The sequence below is a fragment of the Mercenaria mercenaria genome, unplaced genomic scaffold (assembly GCF_021730395.1).
Source record: "Mercenaria mercenaria strain notata unplaced genomic scaffold, MADL_Memer_1 contig_5075, whole genome shotgun sequence".
NCBI lineage: Eukaryota > Metazoa > Mollusca > Bivalvia > Venerida > Veneridae > Mercenaria > Mercenaria mercenaria.
Window position 1 is genome coordinate 36,599 of NW_026463358.1, and position 11,746 is coordinate 48,344.

General features: G+C 36.4%; 2 protein-coding genes across 2 annotated transcripts; both read right to left on the bottom strand.

Annotated features, from left to right (window-relative positions):
* Positions 1-3,910: 3,910 nt before the first annotated feature.
* Positions 3,911-4,966, bottom strand: LOC128554492 (uncharacterized). The gene has a single exon (XM_053535766.1). It carries the CDS (start codon positions 4,964-4,966, stop codon positions 3,911-3,913), a length of 1,056 nt encoding a protein of 351 aa, XP_053391741.1.
* Positions 4,967-7,823: 2,857 nt separating this feature from the next.
* Positions 7,824-8,390, bottom strand: LOC128554493 (uncharacterized). Its single transcript, XM_053535768.1, has one exon. It carries the CDS (start codon positions 8,388-8,390, stop codon positions 7,824-7,826), a length of 567 nt encoding a protein of 188 aa, XP_053391743.1.
* Positions 8,391-11,746: the final 3,356 nt, after the last annotated feature.

Here is an 11,746-nt window from a genome sequence, read left to right on the forward strand (position 1 = left end):
ATATGACCTTTGACCCCTAAGTGTGACCTTGACCTTGAAGCTAGTCAACCGAAACAAGCGCTCTTCTGCACGTCGTCTCCGTGTGGTGAACATTTGTGTCAAGTTTCTTTGAAATCCTTCAAGGGGTTCAAAAGTTACAGAGCAGACACAAAATTGCTAACGGACGGACGGACGGATAGACGGCGTCATAACATAATACGTCCCTTCGGGCGTATAAAAAAATCAGAAAATTATGAAAATGTTGAAAAATCGCTATCAGTTTCAGCAACAGTCGGTGTGTTCAAAATAATTTTTCACAAAAACAAGGCTGGGGACCCCTTGTTTTTATTTGTTTATTGCTTTCTGCACAAATTTTCCTATCATATATGTGAATTTGGAAAAAAAAATCTATGGAAGGAAAAAAACTATAGGAATTCTCTTTAATGAGTGTTTCTTTTTAATCATAGGAAAATATATTAAACTGATCAAAAAAAAGTTCCATGTTATAAACACTATTCCGTTTATGTAGACGTTAAAATCTACACTGCTGTGGCAATGAACCCCGTGACAAGAACAATTTTGCTCCTCGTCACACTGATCAGAAACAAATTTCACTTTATCACAACTTTTAATTTTATTTATTTTTTTTTTTTTTACTTTTCTAAAGATCACTCTCCAAAACACTTTACTCCAAACATCACCTTTAATAACCCTTTTCTAACACTAAAATCCACTGAACTGAATACACTTTTAAATCTCCAACTTTTTAACACATAGCTCTAACTTTAACTTTTATCTTTCCTAACAAAAACCTGAACTGAACTAACATAATCTATCCGCAGCTCTATTTATACTTTCAGTTGGCGCCAAAAATTACATAAACGCCAAAACTGGCACCATAACAATAACAGAAAGAAATGCTCATAGAAAACTTTTAGAAAATCAAGAAAAACGTGCTTATTCTGTGAGCAAAATTTAGTTACATAAGATTTTCCCGCCAAAATATCCGGAGCATATTATAACAAATATTTACAGTGGCATAAAATCCCGCTTAAATTCCGGAGCATAAGGAAAAAAATACATAAATATCGCGTTAATTCGTTAATTCCAAGCCCAGGAATATTACATAAGTTAAAGGTAAGAAACATAAAAAAATAACATCCTCATTTCACTTGTAATCAGAAACACAAAATACCACTCTTTGAAAGAAAACATGTAAGTATATCATTACTTTATAAGTCTGATACAAATTATACTGAACTGGATACACTTTTAAATCTCCAACTTTTTAACACATAGCTCCAACTTTAACTTTTATCTTCCCTAACAAAAACCTGAACTGAACTAATATAGTCTATCCGTAGCTCTATTTATACTTTCAGTTGTATCCAAAAATTACATAAACGTCAAAACTGGCACTATAACAATAACAGAAAGAAATGCTCATAGAAAAGTTTTAGAAAATCAAGAAAAACGTTCTTATTATGTGAGCAAAATTTAGTTGCATAAGATTTTCCCGCCAAAATATCCGGAGCATATTATAATAAATATTTACAGTGGCAAAAAATCCCGCGTAAATTCCGGAGCATAAAGAAAAAATTACATAAATATGACTTTAATTTGCGACATTCCCAGCCCAGGAAGTTTACATAAGTTAAAGATAAGAAACATAAAAAATTAACATCCTCATTTCACTTGTAAACAGAAACACAAAATATCACTTTTTGAAAGAAAACATGTAAGTATATCATTACTTTATAAGTCTGTTACAAATTATACAAAACACTGACAAAGTCATCTATGTTAAGTCTTTACCTAAGACAAAACAGCAATTCCCACATTAAATGTCCATGATTTGGTTAAATATGCGTATATAACTCCTATTTACTTTGTTCTGTATAAAATAGAGAAATATGGAAACTTCACAGGTCGCTCAACACGACAAAAACGAAAATGTTGCAGGCTCGGTTTGATTGAGCCTGTTCATGGACGGTAGTGGAAATGCATGCTACCGTCCACGCCCTCTAGCCCCGGGTTGAGCAGAACTCAACATTTACACATGCTAAAAGTACAAAAAGCAATTTAGAGACATCCGCAGATGTGTTCAAACTTTGTCAATAGTCATAAGTTGACGTATCAGTACATACATATTCTTGAACGAGGATAATATCGTCACCTCGGTAAATGTAAATTTTCTCAAAATTGATCGTATGCACTAGTCTTATTCTGCGAGAGTGGAGCATTTTCCTCGGAGTTAACATCCGAAATTACTTCGTCCTCAGAAATATCACTATAACAATCAGATTGAGGAGTGCTGGTTTCACCCTTAGCTTCATTCTTTTGCTCAGGAGACCCTTTACTGACTAAAGATTCAATGTCATTTGCACTAATAGGACTATCACTACTGTCGTCTGGCGGATTAGCGTCCTCTGATACGATGTCAAGCACGCTATTATGTTCGCTAACATTCTCATAATACTAGAGTATTCGCTTGTACTTGTACCTAGAACCTTGTCACCTTCAACTTTTGCTGCTAATGTTCTTCTTCGTGCATCATCCCGACTAAACTTGTGCACTGAACAGAGATGGTCAAACTAGAAGTTCCTTCTCAAGAATGTTGATCTACAATCTTGAACAACCATCTCCAGAATTTGCCAGAATTTTTTTCATCTATATGTTTGACTAAATTACGTTTATACTTGTAAGAACTGTTACAGGTATCGCAAAACAAACTTCTGTCCTTTTTCCATGTTATATGAATGTGTTTATCTGTCTATAACTTGATAAAGAATGTGAACAAAATGTGTGCGATTATTATTATATAGCAATGAAACGCACGAAAAGTCCGTGCTTAATCCTCTACTATGTATACAATGACACGACACTCGATAACAACACGCATCACTTCACTCTATACACTTTGCTCCGGTTTACTTGGTTACGGTAAACTGCACTTCACACTATGTTTTACTCCGGTTTATCCTTTGAATAAAAGAATCAACTTATTATTCGCATATTTGCTTCATATTGGCTCTGGCAATTTCTGCTGCTCTTCGAACTGGTCTGTCATATTGCTTCAATTATGAAGAATTCAAGGGTTGATCTACATTTTCTGTGGGAATTTCAGTGTTCTCAGAAGAACTACTCTTGATCAGATACAGCAAGTAAAGAGGTCTTCTTAGAAATTTGCCACTCAGTAACTTGACTTTTGCTGATCTAACTTCACCATCTTTACTTCGTTTAACTTCAGTAATTCTTCCGATTTTCCAACAGCCGCGTGGCACATTGTCTTTTAACAATTCTATATCGTCTTTTTGCGGCAAGATAGATGACACAACCCTCCCTGCCTTGAGGAAAGTCTGTTTCCTTTCACGCAGGCAAATGAGATATTAATTTCTCCAAATAGTCCAGAAATCGTTTAATATTTTCTGTCCTATTTTTCATACCTGTAAAAGGTTTTGAAGTGATCTTTCTTCTGTTACATAATCACGATCATCGTTATCTCCATCAGAATCTGGAATTCCGGTTCTAGGGTTCAATGTCAAGAAATGGCCCGGAGTAAGCGACACAGTTGACTCTACGTCATTTTCAACATACACCAAAGGTCGAGAATTTATCACAGCCTCTATTTCCTTGATCATCGTTTGTATAAGTACCAAAAGCCGCCGACCTAACGATTTTCGAAGTGATCTTTTGACTAGGCCAACCAAACGCTCGTAAAACCCACACACCCAGGGAGCTAATTCCACAATAGAGCGCCATTGTATTCCTGACGTTGAAACATAGGACTGCACATCTTCATTTCGAATCACTTTACACCATAATTCTTCGAGTGTTGTGCTTGCAAGCTTGAACTGTGCATCATTGCCACTAAGAATTTCTACCGGAGCACCACGAAAACTGATGAACCTTTTAAATCCTAAAAATGTCTTCAGTACATATCCTGAAGCACTTCAAGATGAATACCCCGTGTAACCATACACGAGAACAAGCATATCCAAACTTTCCTCGGCCCTTCCGATGTCTTGATTTTAAGAGGACCAAGGTAATCAATTCCAGTTCTAGAAAAGGCACATGACTCTCGAACTCTTGAAGATGGTAAAGGTGCCATAATGGGCATTCTGTATGGTCCTCCCTCGTGTCTTCGACATATTAAACACATGCGTAACACTGACTTTACTGCAGAGCGTCCCTGTGGTATCCAGTACTTATTTCTTACTCTGGCAAGTGTTTGTGATACACCAGAATGCAGAACTTCCCTATTTGTTCTTTCTATAATAATATCCGTTAATCTTTCCTTTCTAGGTAACAGTATTGGTCTCTTGGTGCTTTCAGTCAAAGCCGAGTTCTCTAGTCTCCCTTTACAACGAATCATACCGTTACCATGCACAAATAAACCAAGCTGTGTCTGCAGATTCTTCATTTGTCTACCACTGGATCCGTTTGCTTCGGTAGGGTAATGTTTCCTTTGAATGTGCTTTATCCACAGATTACTTGCCTCCTCTAGTTCCGAACTGGTCATAAATTCCTTTTGCACATGTTGTTTCTTTAACATTTTTATGAATCTCATCACAATAACAGTCACACGTAATAATTTTGTGAACGATGAAAATCTGTTCAAGTTTATATCAAACGGTGTCTCGGGAATCTTGTGTTGGTCCTCGCTTTTCTCGTTAGTGTTTAACAATGCCGTGGCTTCGTGTGTCACTTCATCATTTAGAAGTCTTGATCTTGAATCATTGTCGGTTTTCAACTTCTTGGAATTTTCATTCATTTTTTCAGGACCGTACCACCAAAGTCTGTTTTCATTTAATAACTGTGGAGTGGTTCCTCTGGTTGCGACGTCGGCTGGATTTTCCTTAGTATTTATGTAACTTGTTATCAAATTGTCAACACTTTTGATTTCAGATACTCTGTTTTGTATGGGCAAGTCCTTGTCACTATTTATCCAACACAATTCTGTTTGGGAGTCTGTCCATAGGTACATGTTTTTGATTTCTTTCTGCAATTGTGTTTTCACAAAGCGCAAGCAACGAACACCAATTAGAATGGCCAGTAACTCTAACTTCGGTATTGTAAGTGCTTTAACCGGCGCAAGTCGAGTCTTTGCAAATATTAGACTTGTCTTTGCTCCTGTAGCACACTCTTGTTGGAGGTAAATGACGGTAGCGTATGCAGACGTTGAAGCATCACAGAAACACAAGAGCTTTAAAGTACCGTCCTGTTCTTCACGTCCCTTAATGTATCAAGTTATTTTGTACTTTGTGATGTCTTGTAAATCCTGAGTAATAGATGTCCACCTTTGCCGAATGCTATCGTCGTTTATCACATCATCCCATCCAAATCCTTTGCTCCATAATTCTTGTAAGAGCATCTTTCCCCGTAAAGTCACCGGAGCAAACATTCCTAAAGGATCGAAAACAGAGGCAACTTTCTTAAGAATACTCCGTTTAGTGAGCACGTCGAACGGAGCAAAGTACTTTGGCGGTTTCACAGCGATTGTATCCTTTTTAGAGTCCCATGTGTAACCAAGTACATGCATGTCTTTGTCTTCTGCACGATCTTTGGTTGGCATAAATTCGTTTACTTTTGCGCTATTCGACAACCATTCTCGCAAATTCATCGAAGCTTTGTTGAATGTAGACTTCGACGTCAGATAAAGGTGTATGGCTTCTTCTTCACTTGATGCTCCGGTAATAATGTTATCCACATATATGTCTCCTTTCAACTTTTCTGCTATACCTTCACCATATGAGTCTAAATGAGCTTCTATTGTAGCTCCGAGTAAAAACGGGCTAGAAATCACTCCGAACGGAACTCTGCAAAAACGGTAAGTCTCGATGTTTCCGGAACTTAAAGATTGGGAATGAATATCCCTCACCCACATAAATCTAGTTACATCTCTCTGGTCTTTTCGTAGGCCAATTTGCAGAAATGCCTTTTCTGTATCCGACACGAGTACTACTTGTTGAGTCGAAATTGCATTAGAAGTCCACACTAATCAAGGCCCCTATAAAGGCATTCGTTTAGACTTTTACTGTCTTTCACCAATTTTGCCGATGCGTCATAGACTATTCTTAACTTTGTAGTAGTCTTTTGCGGTGTAATGACCGCGTGATGGGGAATATAATGTACTATCCCATCTAAATCTGAGGCATCCACCTTTTCAATTATGCCTTTACTGAGCTGATCTTGGATTACTTTATCAACTTTTCAAGATGATCGGGTTTATCTTTCATTTTCTTCAAACACGACTTGAGCCTTCCATAGGCTAATTCTCGATTGGTTGGTAATTCGGGAATCTCATCCTTCCACGGCCAACAAACTTCATATCTTTCGTCTTCAAAATGTATGCTCTCTTTGAATTTATCCATGGCAAATCCGTTATCACACTTGTTTACCTTGTCGGCAATACCGATCTTCTCGATATTCCAAAAATCCTCTAAATCAGTCGATGTCTGCACTTCACTATCTATGCTTTGAAACAAACTTGTAGGTACCCTTTTGGACTGATACGTAAGTGTCAACATACTTGGAATATCACAATTTTCCTCAGAATCTTGTATCCTGCCTGTCAGAATCCAGCCTAGCTTTGAACTTAAGAGATAAAGTCCTGGAAGAACCTCTATTTTGTGTTGCAATATCAAGTCAAGGTAGTAGCCATTTCCGATAAGCAAATCAACACTCGATGACTCATTTTCACTTGCGAATGTATCTGCTAAATCCAAACTGTCCAAGACATGGTTGAGACTGCCAATAACTGAAAGGTCAAGCGTTTTTCTATGTATCTTTCCACTTATTACAGGAACTATGCTGGCATCTATTTTCATGTATTCTCCCTTGTTCAACTTCAAACAGAGAGACATCTGTGAGGTTCTTATAGTGCTAGACTGACTGTTTCCAAAGGTAACTACATTTAACTCCTCTACTCTGTCTGTCTTTAGTCCTAGTCCTAGAAATATACGTTAGTTGCGAACCATAGTCTAAAAATAGTCTCGTTTTAACAGAATTTTGCTATCCGACTTCTTTACTTCAGTTGTAGCAGTTTGCATTAAAACACTCTTGCCGATTGACACCATGGCGTTTTCGCTTGAAACCTCGTTTGACTCTGCAAGAGAATTTGTTCCCTCTGACAAGCTCATATTTGTTGACTCAGAAGTAGCCTTCTTCTTAAAACGAGTTGGACACAGACTGCGATGATGCACATTGTATACACCACAATATACACAAGCTCTGTTAGATTTACACTCCTTTGCAGTATGACCAGCCTTTAAACACCGATAGCAAGATCCTTTTCTCTTTTGTTTTCTTGCTTTAATTAATTTATATTTCGTACACTCAACACTCCAATGTTTCTTCTGACAAACTTGCAGACTTCAGAACAAGCTTTGGCTCCACTAGGTCTTAACTAGAGCTACCGGAGTTAATCATCAGAGACTCTGTCGTGCTGTTTGATCTGCCAGTAAAATTACCATAGGATCTATTAAAATACGCTTTGCCTCTTTGGGTTGGCTTGCTCTCAGACTGGTGTTCATTGATCGAACTTTGAAACGAATTAGATCTTGATCCATCTACATGGTATTCTGTCTTTTTCTTTGAGTTTTCTCGAGCGACTATGTAACCATGCAACTCCGATATCAACTTATCAACCGTCCAGTTTTCGTTTGCTCCCATCAAGAATTCAGTCCGGAGCAAAACCTTCTCTGGTAACTTCGTGCGAATCATCGGCACAAATACATGTTGATTAGTATTTTCACCAAGCACTTCCAAATTTCGAATGTAATTCTCCACACTATCCAGAAATTCTTTCAAACTATCTACTGTATTCACTGGGTTCTTGATATTCAGTAAAGCTCTATAATCTCCTGCTTTTTCCCATATCTATCATGGAGGATCCCTATGGCTACAGCATAATTCTCGTTCGACAAAGTTAAACCAGCAATGGATCGTTTGGCCTCACCTCCAAGCTTGCTTTGCAAGTACGTGAACTTACCTATATCAGATAAATTAGTGTTTCTATGAACTGCACATTCAAAGGCGTCCCAGAACTCACACCACTGTATTTTGTTACCGTAAAACACATTCAAGTCTAATTTGGGAAGTTTAACTGAACTCTTATGAGTACTTTCTGTTCTAGCTATGTGAGCAAAGAGCTTACATTGTTGCTCACTTTGTGACTCCATTAGTCTTTGCATTTGCTCCTGAACATGCACAAGTCTGTTTATTTCTGGTGACGTTTCTTGGGAATCGTTTGCGGTATTAGATACACTTTTCAAGCTCAAACTTTCTTTCAATATATCAAGATCAATGATACAATTCTCTACTTCGAAATTCAACTGGAAATCCTCATCAATAGCAGTGTCTAGAAATTCAGGATCACTTTCTCCGAGACATTCAATTAACTTGTTCATTTGTGTGACCAACTTCTCAGAGTAAGATTTTAACAAAGTAGTTGACTTTTGAAGAATTCTAGAGAACTCATCTCTATCAAATGTACTTACATCACTCCGAAGCAAGTTTTTCGCATTTGAAATTTCCTTGAGTAGCACATTCCTATACCTCGTCCTCACACCTTTAGTAGACGAAAGCCATGTCTAATGTCTACTGTGACAAACTCACCTCCAGAATAACTTCCACAAATATTGTTCCTTTGTTAGTTTATATCATCCCAAGTATCCGGTTTGCGGGACCGTCTGAATGTAGCGAAGAACCCCGTGACAAAAACAATTTTGTTTCTCGTCACACTGATCAGAAACAAATTTCACTTTTACACAACTTTTAATTTTCATTTCATTTTCCAAAGATCACTCTCCAAAACACTTTACTCCAAACATCACTTTTAATAACACTTTTCTAACACTAAAATCCACTGAACTGAATACACTTTTAAATCTCCAGCTTTTAAACACATCGCTCCAATTTTAACTTTTATCTTTCCTAACAAAAACCTTAACTGAACTAACATAATCTATCCGTAGCTCTATTTATACTTTAAGTAGGTGCCAAAAATTACATAAACGCCAAAACTGGCACTATAACAAAAATAGAAAGAAATGCTCATAGAAAACTTTTAGAAAATTAATAAAAAAGCGTGCTTATTCTACGAGCAAAATTTAGTTACATAAGATTTTCCCGCCAAAATATCTGGAGCATAAATTATTATAACAAATATTTACGGCATAAAATCCCGCTTAAATTCCGGAGCATAAGGAAAAAATTACATAAATATCGCGATAATTTGCGGCAACTGCAAAAGAGTTTCGAAACTTTTATCAAAAATTGTAACTTTCAAGGAGAATGTTTTGATGCAAACATCTGAGGTTCAAATTCAAGTTGTCAAACACATGACTCTATCTTTTTATTTGCCGTGGATTTTGACTATTTTAAAAGAAAATCAGTGTTTTTTTTTTTAAAAATTTCATTGTTCATGCTGTAAAAAGATTATTGACTTGACTTACCTAAGATTGATTTATTACCTTTTCAAACTCGATCAAACTCCGTCGCCCTAACTCGGATAATTCATGCAAGATCCTCGGCAGGTCACAGCAAACCATCTACCGAAAACTAGCACAAATTTTGTATGTTCCATAAGGTTCGAACAAAGGAAGTTCGGCTGTACTAGTAACGTCGTTTTTAATTTTAGGGTCAATCAAAAACCTACATATAAGCTCTTTAGTGTGTAATAATTAGTTAGAAATCAGCCTAAAACAGGACTACTACGATTTTTCAATAAAATGAAACAGTTATCCTGCTTATATTTAACAATAACACGTACAGACGATTGATTTAGCCATAAGCGATAGAGCCATTACTGCCATGCTATTTTATTTATAGGACAAACCAGTAATGGTTTCTTATAATTATTTGTATGTATGTTGTTGTTTTTTTCAGATGTCTTGATCAACAATATCACTCACTTTAAGACTTTTAGGACTTATTTTCTAACAGTTGTTCAGAATTATTCAGCTGATTTGAAGTTTTGACAGATTTTTGGCAGTAGCTTGAACTTATACTTTATGAATGAATTTTCAATGAATTACTACATATCACAATTAAAAGAGATACAAAAGAAAGTGAATATTTAATGAGAAATGAAATAGGAAGAAATGATGTTCCTTCTTCTTTGGATTATCGACTGTTTCATGCAATAAATTAAGTATATTAATCCACACTCTTTTAAATTTTGTTATTCTGAATTCACCCCGCTATGTTTTATTTCTTTATTTTTTAATCGTGTTTTCCATTTCAGTTAGACACTGGTTTATATTTTAAAGAAAACATAAGTTTAAAACTCTAAATTTATTTCTGCAAATGTAACAAATGGAAATCATTTCTTTAGTTTTTGCTGAGAAACAGGTTGTATACCTTGCCAAACTTAGCAACAAAGGAAGTCTAAGACTAGCCTCAGGCATAACAAAACAAAACATTTTGTTTTTCTTTCTTTCTTAGTTTTATACTTTCCATTTAGTACTAGGCTTTTATAGTTGTTATTCCCTGCCCCAACAATTGACTATTCTTTTTTCTATTGAACTTTTAATTTCTAATCCATTTTTGTTTTTCAAAGGCGTTTCCGTTTTGTTTTTACCATGCAGTTGTTCAACTTTTTCTTTTGTCCATCTGTTAAATTTACTTTATATTCAATATAAATCATGTTTTTATTTACTTTCTTTTTATTTAAACAATTAATAATAAATTTCTAGTATTATCAACAACTACATTTTCGTAATGCAATATTGAAACATATACTCTGTAATAGGCACATTGAACAGTCAATCAGATTACATTCGAAGTTAACTGTTTTGGATCATCTCTTAGAGAGGTTTTAAAGTACATCATGATAAATCAATTGAACATTTCTTCCGTCAAGCAGTGTCTCTCTGTGTATATGATTTTGCTTATAAACATAATAAATAACACATTTTAAAAACTATAGAAAGTCAACTCTACTAAGTCTCCTGCTAAACATACCACGTCCAACTTGCGCTTACAACATTGGAGTTAGAGTCATCGCAACGAAAATCGGGACCACTCTCTCTACGGTAACATGCGATATATTCCGAATAAGATATACTATGGAATAAAAAATGTGGTCTTCCGGCACGTGCACAGAGCGTCTCACTTCGAATTTTTTCATGAATACGCTTTTTCCTTATGCGTAATATGCATCCACATATTTAGTCCGAACCACAACGTCTTGCACATCGGTACAAAAATTGATACTAACTCATATTTTCTGGGAAGCGGATCGATTGTAACGATTCCCGATTGAGGCACTCAATATATAAATAAGAAATGATTTTCAGCTTGAAAATTGTTTTTAGCAGCCCCTTGTTAATGAATTGTTCAAAGTTGTTTTGGTATATACCGCCGGATGTAATTCTAAATGTATAGTCCATTTGACTTGTGTGAGGAGATTTTTGTACCATATGCCGTGCAAAACTCCAAGTACAGTCCCTGGCTCGCGGATTTTTCGAAGTCCGTGCTTCCCCGCGATTGGACCCTAGCGCGGACACTTTTATGAGCCACTGGGAGGCGCGTTTTTCCTGCATCCCCGTAGTCTTACAGCTTCCACCGTGACCATAAGCAGTAAATCGATTGCGGTGTATTGAGAAGACATATCGCTGCGCATCGCGGTGAAGTGCCGGTGATTTACTGTGAATTGCGGTGGATCGCCGCGATTTACAGGTGAGAGAATTACGATATCAATGCTACATACAGTGTAGAATGCATACAATCTGGCTGGAATTTCAACATTTATTATTGAGAG